Source organism: Acomys minous (assembly GCF_964271855.1).
Source record: "Acomys minous genome assembly, chromosome: 16".
Classification (NCBI taxonomy): Eukaryota; Metazoa; Chordata; class Mammalia; order Rodentia; family Muridae; genus Acomys; species Acomys minous.
The window spans coordinates 18,410,645-18,434,001 of record NC_140498.1 but is presented as its reverse complement, the minus strand read 5'-3'; the positions used below and the strand labels follow the sequence as shown (position 1 = coordinate 18,434,001).

General features: G+C 47.8%; 1 protein-coding gene and 1 long non-coding RNA gene across 4 annotated transcripts in view; one reads left to right on the top strand and one right to left on the bottom strand.

Annotated features, from left to right (window-relative positions):
* Window positions 1-22,708, top strand: part of FSTL4 (follistatin like 4) — a 409,848-nt gene extending 387,140 nt beyond the window's left edge. For all 3 annotated transcript variants that reach the window (XM_084762862.1, XM_084762861.1, XM_084762863.1), the window contains 5 exons: window positions 1,306-1,424; window positions 3,384-3,533; window positions 11,038-11,145; window positions 19,695-19,804; window positions 21,328-22,708. In XM_084762862.1, coding sequence (XP_084618988.1) covers window positions 1,306-1,424; window positions 3,384-3,533; window positions 11,038-11,145; window positions 19,695-19,804; window positions 21,328-22,030 — 1,190 coding nt within the window. In that variant the 3' untranslated portion in view covers window positions 22,031-22,708. The remainder of the gene's footprint in view (window positions 1-1,305; window positions 1,425-3,383; window positions 3,534-11,037; window positions 11,146-19,694; window positions 19,805-21,327) is intronic.
* Window positions 1,446-20,451, bottom strand: LOC311586738. The gene is made up of 4 exons (XR_014775641.1): window positions 20,215-20,451; window positions 18,688-18,821; window positions 11,765-11,870; window positions 1,446-1,712 (listed from the first exon to the last, which is right to left on the bottom strand). It is a non-coding gene; the product is annotated as an uncharacterized lncRNA (long non-coding RNA).
* Window positions 22,709-23,357: the final 649 nt, after the last annotated feature.

Here is a 23,357-nt window from a genome sequence, read left to right as displayed (position 1 = left end):
CACATGTGTTCTTGGTCCCAGAGGGTCACCTTTTCCTGAGCGGCCCACCATCCTTACAGAGCCTATATATGGGCAGGGGTTGGGGAGAGGTCACGGTCACACTCATGTGGCACACACATGCACAGACCCAGCTCAGTCTCCTGAGTGCCACTGGGCACTGAACCTGACACAGTGCATGTGAGGGACAGGGTAACCACAGGGTTGCTGGCTGTAACCTTTAGTGCACCCTCTGCTCCCCACAGCCTTGGTGCCTCTGCTGCCATAAACAGCCAACTGGTGTGCCCTGTGTCTTTTAAGCAATGGTTTGCTGTTAGGCAGGGGTTGCTACAGAGGGACTCGGGTTTATACAGTGGAGACCTGTAAGGGAACACAAGTCCAAGCAGCACAGGCACACTGAAGCCACCTTACAGTATAGGGCTGGTGGCTGCTGAGGTCAGATTAGACAATGAAGAGTCAGACCAATCGCATCTCACCTCAGTAGTTAAAAGCCACGCCCTTCTCTGCTGATACTCAAGTCCTAGAGAAAGGGAACAGCCAGCCAAGAGTAAAGGGCCCCAGGCCTCAGGGCACTCTAAAATCCTAATAGGAGAAAGATGAGACCAGACAACAGCAGCAAAGGAAGCTGGGAGCCCTTTGAAGCCCCATAGCAGAAGCTAGATTTCAATAGAACCTTCTAGGGGGCGAATCAGGAGTCTGGGTCTCCTGTGAGGTTGACTGGGTATTGAGTACGCTGACTGAGCACGGCACTGCACTCAGCCGGAAATGTAGCCGCATCTACACCCCGTGGGGGCTCCATTAAGATGTCGATCTTGTGTTGGCGTTTCTGGTGATTGACTCTGAAAGAAGCCCTGGGAGGCTGTTCCCAGAGTTGACATTTCAGCCCAAGGCTTGACAGGTGGGCTATTCACGACAGGGGTGTTTTGACATGGTCCCTTAGACACTGAGATGCTATGGAGCAGCATTGAGCACATGCATTTAGCTCAATCCAATTCTCCAAGGGACAACTAGCATTGGCCATTGAGATCAAGGTGATCCACAGCCTGAGCATCTTTGAGGGACTGGGTTCCAGCAGCAGGAACCTGTTAGCCCAAGCAGAAAGAGCTGGGTACTGCAGTGGGTTATATTGGTTCTCGGCCTCGGGGACACTTCCCTCCATGGTCCCATCTACCATCCAGAAGTATTGTGGACTGGCTGTCTACCCCTCGCCACCAGGAACATGTGTTATACTTCTACCATGTCTCTGTGCCTTGTGTGACCCTACCAATGGCTAGAAGCTCACAGCCACACTGTGTTCCCTCCTGCCAGGCCTCAGTGTGGGAAACATGTTCTATGTCTTCTCCAACGATGGCATCGTTGTCATCCACCCTGTGGACTGCGAGGTCCAGAGACGCCTGAAGCCAACAGAGAAGATCTTCATGAGTTATGTGAGTTTCTGTAGATGAGGCAGCTCCTGTATCACACACAGTCCAAATCCAGAGGCCATGCTCACGCGTGCGCACGTGTGTGAAGAGACTGGGTTCCTTCAGTTCTGGTCATGATATGTGGGTGTGGCTCCACGTTAGGGGAGGAGCATGAGGCAGGCCACCATCCAGCAGCTGTGAGGGCCAGGGTACACTGGGATCCAAAAGTTCATAGTCAAATAATAAAGCCTGCAAATTGAACAGACAGCATCTGGCACAGGTGTTCTTGTGGTAACTCCTTGGCATGGACACCTATGAATGAATGCCCAGAATTACAGAGGTGCTAATGAAACATAAAGCCAAGCATCAGGTGACAGGTGACAAGGATTGGCCAGCAGAAGAGGTAACCACTGGGGGAAGATCCAGGGCGGGCCTCCCTGCTCCCAGGCTCCTGGGTTCTGACTCTGTTCTCTGTGGTTCCCTCAGTCTCCCTGGCCCTGAGCTGTTGCACCCTGACTCTGTTAGGTATCAGGGTCATAGTCCTGTTCTCCAAGACTTCATAGCACCCTGTGATGTCGGGTAGGACAGACACTAAAGAGAAAGAGGCCAAGCATGAGAGGCAGAGCACTTGGCACATCCCAGATGCCCGAGTTTGGGGCACCTGTGGAAGGACATAGATCTGGGCACCATCCAGATCTCATGAGTGTTGTCAAAAGCTGAGGAATGGACAAGGGCGTGACAATTGACTTGAGATGGACATCCAACAGAGCCCTGCGCCATCAGGGTCAGGAAGACCAAGAGAAACCAGAGAACAGAGTTTGGACAGAGTAACAGAGAAACCCAAGAGACTATGTACCATAGAAGACAGGGGAATCAGTGTTCCCATCTTTAAAAATGTAAAATAAAAAGGACCATGGGGGCGAGCAGTGGGCTCCTAGTTATACATAGAATGAGCAAGATTGGAGAAGAAGAATTAAAGGTTGATTTTAGACATACAAGTTTGAGGCACACATTAATCACCACAGTAGAGCAAGAGGCTCTACTATGAAAGAGCGGAGTTCACTGAAGAGACTTAACTAAAACAGAAACTTGGTAAAGTGCTGTCTCTGCAAGCATGAGGGCCTGACCCTAGAGACCCTTGAACCCACATTAAAAGGAGGCATGGCTGGAGAGATGGCTCAGTGGTTAAAGATACTTGTTCCTCTTGCAGGGGTCCCAGGTTCAGTTCCCAGCACTCACATAGTGGCCTCACAGCCATCTGAAACTCCAGTTCCTGGAGATCTACTGGCCTCCAGAGGCACCAGGCACACATGTTGTATACATACAAACACGCAAACAAATTTTTTAAAGCATAGGTTTGCAATCTCAGCCTGGGGGAAACAAAGGCAGGCAGCCGGAGGTGGAGGAGGGGGTTCATTGGACAGCTATCCTAACCTACCTGGTGAATCCTAGACCACTGAGAAACCCTGTCTCAAAAATAATAATAGAAAAAATAATAAGGTGGACAGCATTGGGGAGTGGCATGTGCAAACTTGAACACACACAAATTTAGGAGTGGTGGGCAGGCAGAACCCTTTTGGTGGCTTTCTTAGGCACCCTTTCTCTTCTATATAGCCTTAGTGGCCTCCGGGACCCTCCAGGGCCTGGATCCTGTTTACCCCTAAGTTCCCAGCCATAAAGCTATAGGTTTCAGTTGAGGGCAACAAGGAAATAGACTTTAGAGAAAAAATCCAGGAATGAGAGTCATTCCATGTAAGAAGATCTGCAAACTGAGCACATGGTGACAGTGTTGACCTTGGTGAGGAAGACAAAGGTCAAGTCAGAAGTTAGTGGTATGCAGGGCTTGCATGCCATATCCTATGTATGAATCCCAAGGCGTTTGAGACAAGAAGAGAAAAGGGATGTAAGAGGGTTAATGGCTAGGAACCCTAGATGCTGCTGTTGGCTGGGAGAGCAGATACATGGCTCCCTGTCTCCTTACAGGAAGAAATCTGTCCTCATGGGGAAGGAGATGCCACCCAGCCATGCCAGTGGGCATCTGCAGTCAACGTCAGGAACCGGTACATCTACGTGGCCCAGCCAACCCTGAACAGAGTCCTTGTGGTCGACGTCCAAGCCCAGAAGGTCTTACAGGTAATAGCTCTTGGAAGAAGTGGGAAAGACTTGAAACTGTAGGGCAGTGTCTGTGTTGTGCACACTCCCAAACTCCTCTGAGAAAGGCTCAGCCCAGGGAGAGACTCTATATCAAGGATATATATTACCATATGCCCAGCACTACTGTAGATGCTATGAACGAGGACACTGGGGGCCCCGGCACGAGAGTCCAGTCAAGAAGCAGAACACAAAGCATTATTTCAGGGCTCTGTAAGGAGTAAGAGCTGTGGAAAGCTGAGTTTAATGTGACCAAGGAGCTGTAAGGCTACTTGAAATCGATTCTCACTCTGGAGCTGAACAGAAGCAGCTAAAATCCGAATGCCGCCTAAGACACAGCTGTGGAAGCAGCAGCACATGGAGATGATGGAAAGTGGTGGAGGCCGGGAACTTAGGGGTAAACAGAAGCCAGCCCCTGGGGGGGTCCCCGAGGCCACTGAGGCTATAGAGAAGAGGACCGGTGCCTAAGAAAGCCACTAAAAGGGTTCTGGGCATCAGTACAGCTGCTGCCTTAAGAATGGCAGGAAGTAGGCATGGAGAGGAACTTAATCTGGGCACAGGATGCTGGCAGCATCAGAGGGCCATGGTGAGAAATTAGCAGATTAGTGTTATTTTTAGGGGTGTGTGTGTGTGTGTGTGTGTGTGTGTGTGTAACTCCCTGTATGTGCATGGGAGCATCAGATCCCCTGTAGCTGGAGGTACAGGCAGTTGTGAGCCACCTGATACAAGCACTGAGGACCTAGCTTTGGCCTTCTGGTAAACAAGCAAGCACCCTTAAGCACAGAGCCATCTTGCCAACCCTCCTAACATTCTGATTGGGTTAAATATAAGGCCTGAGGGGAAAAGAAAGGTGTCACGTGCCTCACTCCTTGGCTAGCCACGTGTATAGAATGGTAATAACAGGTTAAATAATGGCCCCCAAGAGATTCCATCCCAGAAAACTGAATGTGGCCTTATATATACCAAAAGGAACAGTGTAGGTGTGGCTAAGGACTTTTCAAGTCAGGAAATTCTGGAAGATCCAGGTGAACCCTGACTGCAATTGCAAGAGAGAGGCAAATGATGATTTGACCACAGGTGAAGTCGGAGATGCAAGGGTTAAAAACAAGATGCTATATTTCAAGGCCAAGGGTAGAGCATGGAGCGGATGGAAAGGAGATGACATTTGAAATGGCATCAGGTATTCAAGTAGATATGTGAAGTAAATAGGTCTGACGTCAAAGGAGAGATGGAGGCTGGAGCTATGAGTGTGAGTAGTCATCACCCCGTGGCCTGAAGAAATCTAGAAAGTGGGGCTGAGATCACCCCGAGTATACCGACAGAGACGAGGTAAAGGATGGAGGCCCGAGGCTCTCCCACATTTAAAGATCAAGAATGAGAGACAGCCAAGAAAGACATCTGAGGAGGAGTAGGCTGAAAGGTAGGAGGAAAACCTAGGGCAGGTGGTACTTCAACAGGCAGAGAGGGTCTCCAGAGGACGGCAATGGTCACCCGATGTCCAGCATCTGAGAGCTGGCCACTGGATATCATCTTGCTGCACTGTAGGCCACCTTAGAACAGCTGAGATGGCACCAGTCAAGGCAAGCCGGGGGAAGGGGGCTCAAGTAGGAATGATTAGGGGAGAGTGTGGGCGGGGTGGCAGGATCTAAGCAACTGTTTGGAGGAGTTTCAGTGCAAACTAAGAGTATAGGAATGAGGAAAGGAGGCCGGGCAGTGGTGGCGCACGCCTTTAATCCCAGCACTCGGGAAGCAGAGGCAGGCAGATCTCTGTGAGTTCTAGGCCAGCCTGGTCTACAAAGCAAATTCCAGGACAGCCAGCACAGTTATACAGAGAAACCCTGTCTCAAAAGAGAGAAAGAAACAAAAAAAACAAAAGAGAAAAAAGAAACGAGGAAGGGAATACCAAAGGGATGTTTTCAAAGAAATGGTACCCCAGATTGTGTATGCTACTGCTAATAACTCTTTCCACGCTCCTTTCTATGCATCATCAAAGTAGCCTGCAGCCCGTGGGCTCCATTGCGCACAGGTGGGGACACTAGCCTTAGCCAAAAGAATATTCCTCCACTAGGTGCAGCTAGGCAATACAGGGAGCACTAGTCAAATTACAATTTTGGGGGTTTTTTTCCCCAGTGAAACAGAAGTAAGGTTATCACCAGGGCTGGAGGTTTGAGGAGAAAGGGGAAAACTAAGTGCGAGATGGGACTGGCCAGGCACACGTGTACAGAAAGCTGGACAACGGTGGTTTCCCACTGAAGGGCCGAGACTAGAAACTTAACCTGAAACCAGTCTGCAGAGTGCTGCTCTCTGCCCTGCCCTGTGAACTATCATGAATGTAAAGGACAATCGATAGAGCCAACGCTGCTGTTTCTTTTCTGGTATTTTGCAATGGGTTTTCAGTTTATCTTTTTGAAACCGATTCCTGCGGTCAGAGAACGCACTGAGTAATGTTCGTCTTTTGGAGTATATGCTAAAGCTTTTTGCAAAACTGAGCCTCATGACCAACTTTGATAAATGTTTACTTTACGAGAACATGTATTCTGGTATTAGATGTGCTATTTAATATGTGTCAGTTATGTCAAGTTGATCCATTGTGCTGTTCGGATCTCCTTTCTTAGGTGATTTGTTTTGTCTGTTCGGTCTATCAGCTGCTGAGGTATGTTTTTTAAATCCACTATGGATGTAGAGTTGTCTACTTCTCAAAGTTCTATCCATTTTTACCTTAAGATTACAGTCTCTTCCTAGGGGAAAGATTTTTTTTTTTCTTACAAAACATCCCTCTCTATCTATGGTAATACTGTGAATCTGTTTTTTAGTAATGCCGCTATAACTAAATCATATTTTAATTAGAATTCTCATGCTACAACTTTTCCATCCTTTTATTTTCCAACCTTTCTATAACTTATATTTAAGATTTTCTTTTATAACATTAAATTTATCTAGTTTAATTAGTCTCTTACTTAAAATATTTGGTCCATTCATATTTAATATAAATTTGTATAGTTAAGTCTTTCTACAACCTTCTATTTAGCCTGTTTATAATGCTTTTTTCCCATTTTTGCTTGTTTTTGACTTAAATATTTTTGTTCTTTTTTTTCCTCTACTATTTATTGAAAATGTACTCACATTATTATCATCATAGTAACTACAACACGCATCCTTACACTTATATCTTGGCTTCCCTTCTTGCAGCTGTGCCAAAATGCCCTGACAAAAGTATTCAGGTGAGAAAGGGTGTGATTCCAGATTACAATCTATTTTTGCAAAGAAATCAAGTGCAAAGCTGAAGCAACCAGTCACATTACACTGATAGTTAAAAATCAGAGAACGATGAATCGGCAAATGCATACTAGTGCTTAGCTTACTTTCTCCACCCTTAAACAATCCAGAATTCCCCTGCCCAGGGAATGGCGCTACCTGTAGTGGGAAGGACTTCCCACTTCAGCAAACATGTTCAAAGTAGTCCAGCATAGACAAACCCTGCTGCCCATCTCCCTAATAACTCTAACTTATGTCAAATATAAAGTAAACACCAACCGTCACACTTCAATGGCCACTAAATCCTTTAATATTCTTCCTGCCCTTTTTATTATTGTGGTAATTAGATATACATAATTAACACAGACATATGTATATACATATACATCCAGGCAATAACTGATATCCATCCATTTACCTTTCTCGTCCTCTTTATTACTGAGGTGGGCGGTAGTTGCTTTGACAGCAATGTCACTCCACAGGCCAGGCCTTGAACTCACAATCCTCCTGCCTCAGCCTCCAAGGCGCTAGAATGGGGCCATTTTTATTAGTTCTTTTAGTGTTGCTGGAAACAGGTCTCAGTTTTGTTTGAAGTAAAAATATTTTTGTTTATTTCTGAATAATTCTGGGTGACAGTTGTTTTCTTTCAGCATTGTAAGACACCACCCATATCCTCCTTTGCTGCTGGGCCAATTGTATTTTCCTCTCTCCTTCTCTGAGTTTCTCTTTGCTTAGCACTTTAACAGCAATGTCTCTTGTACAGTGGTCTTTGTATTTGTTCTGAGACAAGGTTTCTCTCGAGTTTGCATACTGAACATTAGATGGGAAATGTCTTTAAATATTTCACTGCCTGGTGCTCACACTCTTCCTTAGGATCCTGTCTTTAAATATTTTGCCTTCTCAGTGTCTCACACATGTCTCCTCCCATTTCAGTTTTGTATGTCTTACTGTGTGTCTTTCAGTTTGCTAATCCTACCTTCTCCTGAATCTAATGTGTGTCTCTTTATTACTCTATCATATGATTCATTTTTACCTTCAAATTTTCTATTTAATTCCCAACTTCATATACATTCTTATGTCTTCTTGTGATCCTTCCTATTGTGATTTTGGATCATAAAAAGATGTCTGCCTCTTAAAATGCCTACTGACATTTTTGGGGGGCACAGGTTTTGAGACAGGGTTTCTCTGTGTAACCTTGGCTGTCTTGGACTCACTTTGTAGACCAGGCTGGCCTCAAACTCACAGCGATCCACCTGCCTCTGCCTCCCAAGTGCTGGGATTAAAGGCGTGCACCACCACATCTGGCCGCCTAGTGATTTTTTAATCCAAACATTCTACATACTTTTAAGTTGTAAGGTCTTTAAATAGCTGTCATCCATCAAAAAGGATTTCCCCTTTCCTCTGCTAGGCAGAAAGAGTAGCAAGTTGATCATTTAAAAATTTCTCAAAGGCCAAGTCTACTCTGCCATCCCCTAATCCTGAGGCTTTTCACTCAAGCTCTTTTCTCCTGCCAGACTTCAGTGCCTCAGCACAGTGAGACTATGGAAAAATCCCCTTCTGAATTTAATAAACTTCTGGCTTAGCTCTTTAGCTGCCTCTTTCACAGCACTGAGTAGGAGCATGAAATCTCACAGGAAGGGATTAAGTAGAAAGGGAAGGTAATGGCTACTATCTAAACGCCAAGGAAATCTTGCAGTGAAGGGGGCACATAAATGGGCCGTGTGTGCCAGAGGAGGAGCACAGGAGAAGGCTCTTTAAAGAGAAAGATGGGGAAGCTGGCGCCCTAAGATGGTAGCATTGCCGTGAGATGGAAAGCTCTGGGTAGGAGCGCGGCAGTGACAGGTGCCACAGGCTTTGGTAAATTAGGTACCTGTCTTCTTGTTGTGACCAAATACTTAACAAGAAGCAACCGAAGGGAGAAGGGTGTGTTTTGGCTTGAGTTCTGAGGGTCTATGGCAGCAGCAAGAGTCTCCAATGTGAAGTGGCTGGTCTTACTGCGGCCACAATCAGGAAGGAGAGACATGCGTGCTCGTGCTCAGAATGCCTCTCTGGATTCTTCCGTCAGTCCTGGCCCAGGCTGTGGAAGGTGCAGCCCATATTCTCCTCTCCTCAGCTAAACTTCTCCGGGAACATGCTCACCAGCACAGCTCGACATGTGTCTCTTAGCTGATTTCAAGCCCCGCCCAGGTGGAGTGGACCCTGACCACCACAGTGAGTGAAAGCGGTGGTCAGGAAGCGGGAAGACATGCCAGGGTCACTGGGGCCTACATGGACCTTGGAAATTAATCAGAGCCTCCCCTGGGGACTTCAGGGGGTGGGAGTTATCAGAACAAGAAAGCAAAGTGAGACTTTTAACGATGGTGGAGAAGGAAGAAGGAAAGCGTTGAGTGAGCAAAATTACAGGTTCAATGCTGCACATTAGGGTGAGGCCTTCAGTGAGTTGTTAGAATTCAATACCAGTGAAAGGATGTAAAGTGGGTCAATGGGGAATCTCTGGGACATGCCAACTCTCAGTCAGGAAATGGTGAAGGACGGCATGGAGAACAGGAAGTCAAATGGCGTGTGTATACAGGAAGTGGTGACCATGGGTAAAGCTCTGTAATGTAAAGTAGAGGGTCATGAAGTGACCGGCTGAACTTTCGAGGAGGTCTAGGATACCTCACCTTGGGGGAGGAAGTGGAAAATGAGAAGTATGGATAGGGGGCTCACTAGACAGTTATTTAGTAAAGTTTGGGCCAATGTGGACAGAGATGGACTGGGATTTTCTTCCCCCAACCTGACTAAAAAGGCAAAATATGGATAAGTCGAAGTTTCAGAATTTATGCTGATGAGGTATAAGTTATGGTGGTCAAGAGAGTAGAGGAAAGGCCATAGAAACCATGGAGGAAGTGGAGCTTTGGGGGCCTGTGATGGATAGTTTTGTCTCATCCTGACACAAGCTATAGCCATCTGAGAAGAGGAAACCTCAATTAAGAAAATTCCCCATTAATGGCCTGTAGGCAAGCTGCCTGTAGGTCATTTCCTTAACTGGTGATCTATAGGGGAGGGCCCAGCCCACTGTGACTGGTGATCCTGGGTTCTATAAGAAAGCAGGCTGAGCAAGCCAAAGGAAGCAAGCCAGTAAGCAATACCCCTCCCTGGCCTCTGCATCAGCTCCTTCCTCCAGGTTCCTGCCCTGCTTGAGTTCCCGTCCTGACTTCTTCCAGTGATGAACAGTGATATGGAGGTGTAAGCCAAATAAACCCCTTCCTCCCCAAGTTGCTTTGGTCATGGTATTTCATCACAGAAATAGTAACCCCAACTGAGACAGGGCTTATTCATATGGATTTGAAGACATCAGACTTGGTGACCAAATGAGCAGAAAAGATGGCAGAGAGCCCGTGCCAGCATCTTCACTGAGCATGGAAGTGATACAGCCCAGAGACATGATCTCCAAGGAACAGTTCTGTAAAACTACGCTGTATGGCTGCAGAGATGGCTCAGCAGTTTAAGAATGCTTGCTGTTCTTGCATAGGAGCCAAGTGTGGTTTCCACCACCCACATTAGGAGACTCACAACCATCTGTAATTCTAGCCCCAGAGGATCCAAAGCCCTCTTTTCTGACCTCCTCAGTCACCCGAACTCGCATGCAACATACACATAATTTTTAATTTTATAAAATCTACACAACAAAAAGGAGAAAACAACATGATGCTGCCTGATGCTGTAGTCTGAGTCCTGAGCCTTCAGCTGATGGATGCATGACAAAAAAGCTGCATAGAGTAGGACAAAGGTAAAAGGTGGGTAGCAACAGGTGACCTCAAGATCCACCTCAGATGACCCATGGGGAAGGAAGGACCACTCACCAGAACCCAAGTAGATGTTGAGAGTCCAAGAGGTTCCCAAGACTTCTAGGAAGACTGAAAAGAGACCCTGGAGCTGGTTCTCGAGTGGAAGTCATAAAACCTTTGTGTCCAGTCTTCGTCCAAGTTGGACCTTGAATACTTTAGGTGAAATATGAATAAGAAAATAAGAGCTTCAAAGAGACAACTCATTGAGTCCTTTGTCCTCTGAGGACAAAAGGCCATGGAAAGGCTTCTACACTGGGTTTCAAATCAGGATAATTGGCAAGGGTTCGAGGCCAGCTTCCTAACTCCCCTAGTGAGATAACCATATACACTTAAGTCCAGAAGTGACCATCACATCAGTTATAACCTCAGCAATGACCAACCTGTCACTATTTCTTTTCAAGTCCATAGGTGTGGACCCTCTGCCAGCTAAGCTGTCCTATGACAAATCGCATGACCAAGTGTGGGTCCTGAGCTGGGGAGACATGCGCAAGTCCCAACCAAGCCTGCAGGTATGTTGAGCACAGTGAAGCAGACACTCAGCCTATAGCAGGATTCTGTTCTTATAATGTAATTATCTCATGCTTCCCTGGGTGACCATCATTCCAAACTCTTTCCACAGAGGCCCGAGAAGAAAGCAGGAAACAGCCAGTAAGCTTTACCTGTGTTCTGAGAAGAATTTTTCAGTTAAGAAGTTGTCTAGAGCAGAATGCCCATAGGCATATCCATGGGTAAATTGTGTTGATTGTTAATTAAAGCAAGAGGACCCGGGCCACTATGGGAGGCACCATGCCCTGTGCAGGCAGTTCTAGACTGTGTAAGGAAGCTAACCAAGCTAGAGCCTGTACCCAAGCAAGCAAGATGACCTCCAAGGTTTCTGCTTGGCAGAGGATGGCCCTGACATCCTCAAAGATGGACTCTCATTCCGAAGTGTGAGCCAAATAAACCCTTTCCTCCCCTTAAGTTAGAGTCTTTTATCACAGTAACAGAATAAAACTAGAAAGAGCTTCCAACAGTTCTCCTGCTAGGCAATCCACAGGGTCTCTTTAACAAGGACTGCTACTGAAAACAATCTAAAATGTTCAAGTTCTAATTCCATGGCAACCCAGTCCTTACCTAGCTGCACCATACCTGATTCTCCTAAGTCAATAATTCTTGGGGGCCAAATAGGATGAGCCTCTGGAGTCTGGAGAGTGGAAAAGATGGTAAGATTTTCTTCTTGAAATGAACACACCATCTAGAAGAAAAGTATGAGATCAAGTCATAAATTGGGTCCTTTCCATTCATTTTCTGTCGCTATCACAAAATACCTGAAGCTGTGTGATTGATAAAAAGAAAAGCTCTATTTTTCTTTCATGGTTCTATCTAAGACCAAGCGGCTCTATCCGGTCAGCTTCTGGTGAGAGAAGTGGGGTTCTACATGTCATCATGGTGGACAGTAGAAAAGGGAAGCAGATGTACAATGAAAGGGGCACGTGTGCCAGCGACTGAGGAGAGAGAGGGATGAGGCTCCCCTTATAACGGCCCTGTCTTATGAAAACTCACCTACAAGAATAGAGACTCGTGAACTAATAGAAGTCCCACTGCCTTTTAACACCGTAACATTGGAGGCCACGCCCCAAAATGAGTTTGGTGGAGACACACTCTATTGAATCTGTAGTTCTGCCCAACAAGCCGCAGCAGCGCGTGTGCTTAAATTCATAGAGAAGGGCTCACGGAGTGCTAGGCCGCACACAGCTGAGAGATTTGCCCATGGTCCTAGCCCAGTCAGCGTGGCTCTGAAGCCCCACACACATACACACACTGTACCCCCTGCCTCCTGAGAAATTGAGTTCAGCTGATCTGTAGCAGCCCTCCCCACACCAGCTAGGGAAGCTTGACCCTACTTGGTTGTGCCTGGCTCTGTCTCTCTCCCCAGAGATCCAAGGAACACTGTGAAAAAAAAAAAAATCACATGATGGTCTCCTGGGAAACAGGGGAGGAGTTAGCTCATCACGTGCAAATGAATGACTTGGGCCACTAGGGTTGAATAGTCTCTTAGAACCCACAGAGCCGAATGGAGACATCGCAGCCCTGTTCTCCTCCCATCTGTTGCTGGACCCAAAGGAAAGATACCAGGCCCAGGTCCAGTGAGGTGGACAGTCAGACAAAAGAACTTTATCAGAGGTCCTGGGAGCCAAAGTAAAGGTTACTGAGAACGGAAAAAGAGCTCGGAGTCTGGAGGGGGACTGTAGCACTCACTTTGCCCTTAACCGAAAGCCCTTTGAACTGCGGTCTTGAGGGTAGCCCATCAGCAGTGTCTCCCTGGGGTGGCAGAGGGAAGGGGCTGCTGCCTGCTCACATGTCAGCGGAATAGGATGCAGGCAGAGCGTGGAAACAAGCTGAGGCTGTGAGCTTCAAGGTCTTCCTTCCCTCCAGTAACCTACTGCCACCAGCGAAGCGCAGCCTCCCAACACAGTGTCACCAGATGGAGACCAAGTGTTCAAACCCATAAGTGCGTGGGGGATGTCGCACACCCAAACACAACAGGGACAGATTTCCTGAGAATGCTAAGAAGGAAATTCAAGGAGGGGCTACCAGAGAATTGGTCTTGTTACTAAAAATGAACAAAACTAGCTTTCCAGTTCTTAAAACTGCAGCGATTTAGGGAGGGGAGGGGGGAATGCATTTCTCTGAACGTATCCTGAAAGAAAAAGAAAATCTTCTCAAAAGGAAAACCTAGGAAGAGCTGGAGATGTGGAACAGGATCCCTTAATATTCAGAGAAAGAGAAGTCCCATTTGGGATAGAATCAAATATGCTAGGCATGGTACTACTACTCACTTATATAATCCCAGCACTTGGGAAGCTGAGGCAGAAGGATGACCATGAGTTCCAGGACAACCAGCGTGACATAGACTATCTAAAAAGAAATTAAGCAAATTTGGAGTATAGTTGCTAAGTTAAAGGACTTTAATCATGTAGATTTAAAGAGATCTAGGGCTGGAGAGAGAGCTCAGAGAATAAGAGTGCTCGTCACACAAGCCTAACTGCCCGGGTTCAAATCCCTGGAAGCTGAGTAGACATGAAGGAGAGAATTGACTCCACAAAGTTGTCCCCTGCCCCCACACATGGTGTGCACATGTATGAACAAACAGTCATTCCCAAAGAGAGGACTCTAGAATTTCAGTGCAAAGTGATGAGAAGTAATTTATCTCTGGGCACTCTTTAGTAAAATTCTGGAACTCCAAGAAAGACAGCTCTAACAAGGGAAGCCCTTTGGGACTGAGAAAAAAACAAATCCCCCACAAAAGACAGACAATCAGGTTGACATTAGACTTGGCACCTGCAACATAGCCTGAGGACCACAAGTCGCACCTGTGTGGTTAGGGAAGAGCTAAGCTTCAGTAGGCCTGTCCCAGAGAAGACATCGCTCATCTGGAAAGACAGAAGGGTGTGTGGAAGCACTCAGAACCCTGAGGGAACATCAAGGGAAGAAGATACAAGTCAAGCATCGGATGAGCTGGACCAGAGACATTCTCACAGTGTAGAGAGAGAAGGGAGACACAGCACTGAGGGACAGAGAGAGCCAAGGAGGAAAGCACCTTAAATTGTATGTGTAGTAAATAAAGCTGGGAGAACTGGGCATTCACAGAGAAATAATAATAAATGTAAGTTAATGTAATCAAGAGGGGGGTAGAGGCAGGGCAGAGTAAAAATACAAGCCTTAGTTTTTTGGGAAAAGAAGGGTGGAGAAACTGTTGGTGTGAATATCCTATTTCTCTAAATATCTCTCCTTTTTGTGTGCATTCTTGCTTTGCCTGTATGTGTGTCTGTGTGAGGGTGTCAGGCCCCCTAGAACTGGAACTACAGACAGTTGTGAGCTGCCATGGGGGTGCTGGAAATTGAACCTGGGACCTCTAGAAAAGCAGCCAGTGCTCATAACCACTGAACTATCTCTCCAGCCCTCCCCCCCTTTTTTTTAAGGCAAAGATGTGCTGGGGATGTGTCAGTAATGTGCACATGCATAAAGGCCTGGATTCCATCCCCAGGACCATAGAAAACTATACATTGTGGTGTATGCCAGTAATCTCAGAACCTGGAAAGTAGAGGCAGGACAATCAGAAGTACAGGTCATCTTTGGCTCTATAGTGAATTTGAAGCTAGCTTTGAGCTACATGAGAGAGACCCTGTCATTCATAGATAGATACATAGATAGACAGATAATTCTATCAGGATTTAGAAATAATTTGTTTTTAGGCAATACAAAGCCAAGCCTAGTGACACTGGCCTATAATCATAACTACTCAGGAGGTAAAGGAGAAAGAGTCGTGAGTTCAAGGCCTGCCTGGATAGTAAAGTGAGTTCAAGCCAGCCTGAGCAACTCAGCCCTTAACTCAAAAAAGAACAAGAAGTAGGTCAGGGAGATAGCCCAGTTGGTAAAGTGCTTGTGTTGCAAACGCTGGGACCTGACCCACCACCACCACCACCAAACCCACAAAGGGAAAAAACTAATGTGGGGACAGCAAAATGGCTAAATGAGAAAAGACACTGTGGCACAAGCCCAGTCACTGGATTCCAACCCTAGAACTCACAGGAGGAGGAGAGAGGCTGACCCCAGAAGTTGGCCTCTGACCTCCACACTCATTCCTGTACTCTCACCCACGAGCATAAATTTTTGTTATTTGTTTTTTGTTTTTTGGAGACAGAGTTTCTCCGCATAGCCCTGGCTGTCCTGAACTCACTCTATAAACCAGGCTGGCCTTGAACTCACAAAGATCCACCTGCCTCTGCCTCCTGAATGCTGCTGGGATTAAAGGTGTGAGCCAACACACACACACACACACACACACACACACACACACACACACACACACACACACACACGGCTTTAAGAACAACTTTTTCAAGCTGGGCATGGGGGCCCTGGGGAGGCTGAAACAAAAGGATTCCTGGGACTCCCTAGCCAACCAACCCAGTCCACATAGCAAATTCCAGACCAATTCAAGATACAGTCTCAAAAATAAATAAGGTACATATAGAGCTAAAGAGATGGCCTAGTGAGCCGGACGGTGGTGGCGCACGCCTTTAATCCCAGCACTTGGGAGGCAGAGGCAGGCGGGTCACTGTGAGTTCGAGGCCAGCCTGGTCTACAAAGTGAGTCCAGGACAGCCAAGGCTACACAGAGAAACCCTGTCTTGGAAAAAGAAAAAAGAAAAGAAAGAAAGAAAGAGAGAGAGAGAGAGAGAGAGATGGCTTAGTGGTTAAGAGCACCAGTTGCTCTTGCAGAGGACCCAGATCCGGTACCCAACACCCACATGAGTGGTGGCTCACTACAACCCACAACTCCAGATCCAGGGGATCTGATGTTCTCTTTTGACCTCTGCAGGCACTAGGTGTGCACATGGTAGACGTCTATAATGAACAGGGCAAACATTCATGTGCATAAATTAAAAATCTAAAATGTATGTTAGTTTTTAAAGGGTAGGTGGGGCATGTCCTCTGGCCTGCACACACACGCATGCACATGCATATGCATGCATTTCTGAGTTCAAGGGACTAGACTGTCACTCCATGCTTCCGTGCTAGAATGCTTTCCTACCACATGCGAGGACCGAAATTCAATCTCCATTACCAAGGGGGCGGGGGAGAAGACATGAAAGAAATGCAGGGGGAGTAATAAAAGGAGAGACCTCAAGGCTTGAAACAGTGGTAACGGTTGATCAAAGGGATGCGCGAGAGACGGAATGTGAGTACCGGGTGAGGTGGCTTCGCGTTTAAAAGCTGTGGGCTTCGGGAGAGACTTTCATGATGATAAATAGCTGTGTGCCCGACAATGTAACTAAATGCATAAAGCAGTGATTAAATATAATATAGCTTGATCAAAGATGGGCCTAAATTGTACACACCACGTAGAGAAAATAGCACATGAGAAAAATCCATCAACACAGGCAAGGACCTGAATTTAATACATAGGGAAGATTTCATCTAGGTGCTTTCACACGCATACAGATACAAAAGTGTATCATTAATCTAAGGAGAATGTCAAAGATTTTGTAAAATTAGATGTTCAAGGCTGTGATATCTAATAATCAGAAGGTAACCTGAATGCTGGAGAGGGGCCGCGGCATTCAAGAGTCCTTGCTTCTGTTGCAGGGGACCTGAGTTTGGTTCCCAGGATCCACAGCAGGAGGCCCACAACCACCTATAGTTTGAGCTCCAAGAGATCTGATGCCCTCTTCTGGACCCTGTGCATGCACGCACACACATACAGACACAGACACACACACACACACACACACACACACACACACACACACACAGTTTAAATAACCTAATAAAATGTTCCTAGATATGGATGAAAAGCCATATGTGGCCATGCACCTATGACTTTGCAACTCTGCATGCTGAGACAGAAAGGTGGGCAGTTCAAGACCAGCCTGGCCTAGATAGTGAGACCCCTGTATCCCATATCCAAAACACAGGCAATAAAAAAGACTATCAGTGTGGGCAAAGACCATGCCGTTAAATATTTGTAAATTATTAGAAGCATCCTACCATCTCGTCTAAATAGTCATCATTCAGGGATTTGTTAAGTTTTGCCCTGGCTGTGTGGAGGGGAAGCCCACCCATGCAGGACGCTCACTCCCACACTCTCCTCAGCAATCAGTTTTGACCATAAAGCTTATCACCAGTTCTCCTGTGTTCTGACCCCAGACCCGGCCTTTCATTGCCTCTAGCTTGCCTCTCTAGATGTTAGTTCTCAGCGTTGTCCACCCATCTAAGAAAGATGCTCAACCTTCTTGTCCCCTCTCTTCCAACTAAGCAACACCTCGTGCTACTGTGCCAACTGTGTATCTCTCCTAAGCTGAGCCCAGAACCAGGGGTCTCCACAGTTCACTTTGGGGCATCTGTGGATTCGGCTATATGCACAAGACCAGGACAAGAAGAACCTCGTGGCTCAGAGAAATAAAGTTGACATGTCACATCGGCTCAGTGGTCTGTGCTGCTGTGTTTGATGAAGCCACCTCTGAATATAGGGTGTCAGGGTGGTGAAGCGAGTGACACTGACCGATGACAGCCTGTAATTTCCCATCTCAATGAGAAGCTAAAATGACAGGCCTGGTATCAAGCAGTGATTGCATGCTGCCTTGGAATTCTCGGTCATGTTTCCCAGAGACTCTCTCTGCAATCCGGTTTCTAATCCTTGTATTTTCTTAACGCCCTGTTCTATGAGCTTTTTCCTCCTGTGAACTTGTCAGAAAAGCATCATCCTGCCATTTGTTAAATAGAAAAATCACAGGAAAATACACTCCGTGCAACTTCAAAAAACCACTCAGAGAGTAGAAATCACAGCATGTTGTCCCTCTGCTCCGGCATCTTGCCTGCTGACATCCCCCACCCTTAAGGCTAGCATGGATGCACAGAAAGACTCAAACCTGCCTGCACAGGCAAGCCAGCTGTTGTGTGTTTTGTCATGAAAGTGAAAGCCAGAAGGCAGTCCCTTTCCTAAAAGGCAAAAGTGTTCAGTACTTCAAGCTGTGTACTCAGCAGGCCCCCTCAGAGACTGCCCTTGTCCTGTAGGCAGAAACCTGGGTCCTTTTTGCTACCTGCATGACCACAATATGATCATTTAAAAAAATGTTTTCTCTCCCTGGTTGAGAGTTGAGGGTCTGCTTCCTGTCCCTAGTGCCCTTGAGGTCAAGTTGCCTGTGAACTGGTCAAGCCCACACTGCCTCTCTTTGGGCAGTGGCCTGGAACCTACAAGGATGATGACCATGTGCGGAAGGCAGGGGGTCATGGGCTGCCTGGGCTAGCCCTTAGCCAAATGGCTTCTCACAGGGCACTCAGTTTTGACTCATCCTGTCTAACTTCTCCCATTGTAGAGCTACACTTGGCCTGACTCGGCCCAACAGGGACATGCATGGTTGTGGCTATGTTTGCTTCCTGCCAAGTCTGCAGGGCAGAAGGCATTACCCGTGAGGAAACAGAGGCAACCATGCTCCAGTTTGTGCAAAGCATGGGGCCAACATCTTTTCTTTAGGAACCAAGTCCCTTTTGCGCAGCCAAAGTCACCTTGCAAGATGCCATCGTGGCCTGAATGACAGCCCTCTGGGATGCCTCCTTCCTCTCGCCAGTTCTAGGATCTCCACATTCCGAGAGCAACATAGGACAGAAGTTGCTGGAAAACCACGCTAAGGCACCTAGCACTAAAGAAAATAAATTCCAGATTAGGGAGATGACCCAGTCAGAGTACTTGTCATATAACCATGAGGACATGAGTAAGTTCAATCCCCAGAGGCCATACTTAATAAATAAATAAATAAATAAATAAATAAATAAATAAATAAATAAAAGCCAGGTGTGGATGATGCACACTTGTAATCCCAGTGCTGAAAACTTAGAGACTGGCAGATCCCAGGGCTCACTGGCCAGCCAGCTTAGCCTATGTGATAAGGTACAGGTCAGTAAGAGATCTTGACTCAAATATACAAAGTGGATGCAGCATGAGAAATGACACTTGAAGTTGGCCTCTACTAACATAGGTGCGGCTGTGCACATTACACGTGCATGCCCCACATAAGCACATAAAACCATTAAATATGACCAATAAACTCCCAGGACATCGGGCCCTTGTCCAGAGCTCTCTTCCCTTTTTCCCTGAGGCTGAGCAGAGATGGACATGCTCGAGGTCCATTGTCGGGAAGGAGCTCTCTGTGATCGCGTTACTCTACGAGACGTGGGATCTTCCTTGGGAAACCCCAACACCATTCCCTAGGTCCTCGTCCAACCTTCCTGGAGGTTGACAAGAAACAGACTGCCAGGTCTGAAGGAGGAGGGAGAGGCCATCCAGACCTTCTCTCCAGTCCCACCATTTCCTTGTCCAGGAAGGATAGATGCCTGATCTCCTTGTTTCCAAGCAGTGCCCCGCGTGGCTCCCGTCCCTTCCTTGAGACCAGGGCTTACCCACCATCTATCTGGCAGCCCATCTGCAGGATCTACAGCTGAGCATGCGCATGTCCAGATCTCAGACCCCGCCCCCTCCTGAACGGCCCCCATAAGCACCCCTCTCTCTGTTACAGGTGATCACAGAAGCCAGCACCGGACAGGGCCAGCACCTCATCCGAACATCGTTTGCAGGAGTGGACAATTTCTTTATACCCTCAACAAACCTCATCATCAACCACATCAGGTACCTGGCCTACCACGCCTCTGCAGACCGTGCTCAGCCCCAGTCTGCCTGGGCAGTCATGCCCAGGGCGGCACCAGCTCCCCTCGCCCCCCTCCCACTACCTGCTGATCTGCCTTTGCATAGAGAACCACTCTCTTGACACAGCAGACCCAGAGTCTTTAGGAACTGGCCACTCCCCTTCCTTCCTCACATCATAGAGCAGCCACAGGCTCTGCAAACTTCCCTGCTGGGTCATCAGGACCCCCAAAGATCTCACTATGTATTGCCTCTGTGGACTGACATGTGTACGTCTCCAGTAAGAAATGGTTCGGTTTTGTACACTGTTGCTGGGGACCCAAAGAGGACAATAGCCTCCTAAGAACCTCTCCCCTGCAGGGCCTCAGAGCTTGAATTGATGCATGAGCCCTCACCAGGATTCTGGATTCAGCCACAAGTGGTGCAGGCTCAGGCTTAGATGCTCCTGAGTGCCTCTTAAGTTCAAGTCCCTCTTAAAAGCACCGTTTTCTCCCTCTGCTTCTTTAAGGATGCTTTAAAGTCAGTGCCTGGAGCATTTTGCCTGCTCTGGAGATGTCCTTTTTTTTTTTTTAAGAGGAAACTACAGACACAGGATATTTCTCCCATCCCTTTAGATGCATTCTGCGCCAAAGGCCTCTGCGAGCAAGGCTCTCGGGCGCAGGATCTCTGGGGAAGCCCCACTTGGAGGCAAACTTTTCCATACTTGCAGACAGTCCTCAACAGAACTTCAGAAAGCCAGATGTGACCAAGTCCCATCTGTTAGAGCTCCCTTTCAGATCCAGTCTTCCCAACTGCCCTAAGAAAAGACAGACCGCTTGTGAGTCCCTGATACTCCAAGGGGCAGGCAGCTTGTCCTAGGCCCTGTAGCCACAGGGGATCACAACACCACCCGGCTGTGTGACTTCTGAGGCAAAAGTTGCCCACGGCTCTTCTTGCCAGCATCACGGATGCCAGAGGGGAGCCCACACTGTGCATCTTCCCCAGCATCAAGGCTGTAAATAAGAATTCTCTCCTTGTTTGGCTGCATCTGCGTCTTCAAATCCTCACTTAGCAGACAGCCCAGGAACAGGCTGGTTTACAGAAACAGGAACACATCCTTATGACAGCCGGGCAAGAGAGGTATATCTCAGTCTTTTTCTCCACAACTACCCTGCAAGCCCAGATCTCCACCCCAGCTAACACAAGCTGGGGAAGCGATCCCAAGGCACCCCCAAAGAAAAGCCACTGAGGGCCTCTCCCACTCCCCACAAAAGCATTTTTCTGAAAACCAGTGGGTTCCTCTGGTTTTCAGAAAACCAGATTTGACCAAATGAAGATTTGACCCCATCTGTATGTGGCTGTGGAGTATAGCTAACCCACTTCTGGAAGCATCCCTCACAGAATGATTGATCTTATTAATAGACCATCAGATGGCCGAAGGGTTAGGATGCCATCACTTAAAGCAAAGACAGATCCCCTGCCCCTCACAAGGGCCTCCTGCCCTCTGACCTCCACTGTTCTCCTCCCAGGTTTGGCTTCATCTTCAACAAGTCTGCCTCTGCTGTCCACAAAGTTGACCTAGAGACTCTGATGCCCCTCAAGACCATCAGCCTGCAGCACCACGGCTGCATGCCACAGGCCATGGCGCACACCCACCTTGGCGGCTACTTCTTCGTGCAATGCCGACAGGACACCCCTACCCCCACCGACCCACAGCTGCTCATTGACAGTGTCACAGACTCCGTGCTTGGCCCCAACAGTGATGTCACAGGAACCCCCCATGTGTCCCCCGATGGACGCTTCATCGTCAGTGTCTCCAGCAAGGGCCCCTGGCTGCACGTGCAGGAAGTCACAGTGCGAGGGGAGATCCAGACTCTGTATGATCTAAAAATAAACGCAGGCATCTCAGATGTGGCGTTCCAGCATTCCTTCACTGAAGGGAATCAGTACAATGCCTATGCCACTCTCGACAAGGAGCCAGACCTGCTGTTCCTCGAGCTGTCCACTGGGAAGAGGGGCAAGCTGAAGAACTTAAAGGAGCCACCCATTGGGCCAGCTCCACCCTGGGGTGGACCCCGCAGAGTCCTAAGGGACAGCGGGCTCTTTGGACAGTACCTCCTCACGCCAGCTCAAGAGTCACTGTTCCTCATCAATGGGAGACAGAACACCCTGCGGTGTGAGGTGTCAGGCATAAAGGGCGCAGCCACAGTGGTGTGGGTCGGGGAGGTATGAGAGGGTCCAGTAAGGAACCCTGGGTCCAGGAGTACCACCCTAGTCCTGACACCACAGCCCCAACCTGGCACGCTGTACATTTTCACAGACAAAACAAAAAACAAAAAAAAAAACAAAACAAAAACAAAAAAAGCCAAACCCTGTACTTCGCTTTGTGGTTCAACACTGATCTCCTTGCAAGTTCCCTAGTATAAGGTATGCGCTGCAACCAAGATTGGGGATTTTTTTTTTTCATTCAGAAGTATGATTTAACGCCTTGAGCTGTGACAAGAACACTTGCTGCTGCGTGCAGGAAAATCATCTCTGTGCCCAGCTGCACACCATGTCACCTGGGGACACCACAGAACTGAGGGACCCTGCTGCCCAGGCTGACACTTCTGTTAGTTGCCTTCACATAGTCATTATCCTAACCTGCAAGCCCCAGCCAGTCTGTGCCCTAAAGGAGTGGCCTGAGTAGCCGGCTTGAGCAGGGCAGTCCCTCTTAACGGGCTAGCCTTCTACCCCTGCTGGGGACCCCACTTGCTCCATGCCAGATGCTGTTTGCTTGCTTTTCCAGCTAAGCTCTATCCCCCTGAGGGAGAGCCTCTGAGACTTACTATACCTTGGGGTGGGGTGGGGAAACCACTCGCTTGATTTTGCAAATTTTCGATTAAAACTAATTTTAAAAAAAAAAAATAATCTCAAATGCTAGGATGCAGAGAGATGCTCTCCAAGTCTGGATATAGTCTTTCCTGCCTTAGAGGTCTCTGAGGGAAGGGGTCCCAGCCTTACGTCCCATGTGCAGAAAAATTGACATCCAAGAAATAATGACTCTCCACATTGCATGGCTCAAGTACAGCCCAAACTACCAGGTTAAAGTCAGCGCTGGGACTCCAAGAGACCAAGCTGAGTCCCATGTGCCTGCTTTTCGCTGTAGAAAGGCAACGCATTACTAAGGAAGCCTAATATACCAGCAGAAGCCAGGGCAGACCAGGCTTGCCTGGCAAGGGGTAGGTGGCCTCTGGACTCAGTGCCAACATCCAGAAGCCATGAGTGAGTGCCCTCCATCCAGAGTTCTAGGGCCGTAGTTCTTCATTAGTGCTTGGCACTGATGCTTCGGCCCTTGTCACCATACCGCAAGCGGGCCCTTTTCCCACACTCCAACCTACACACTCTCCAAAATGCAGAAGCCACAAAGATCTGTGTCAGTCCCTCCTTTCTCTGCCTGTGGTGCACTCTCAGGCCATCTGGAAGAGGCCCAACCCAGCCATCCCTATGGGGACCACCTGTGTCAGAGATGCTCAGCAAGAAAGAGACTCCCCGCCCAGGTTTCTCAGAACACTCCTGC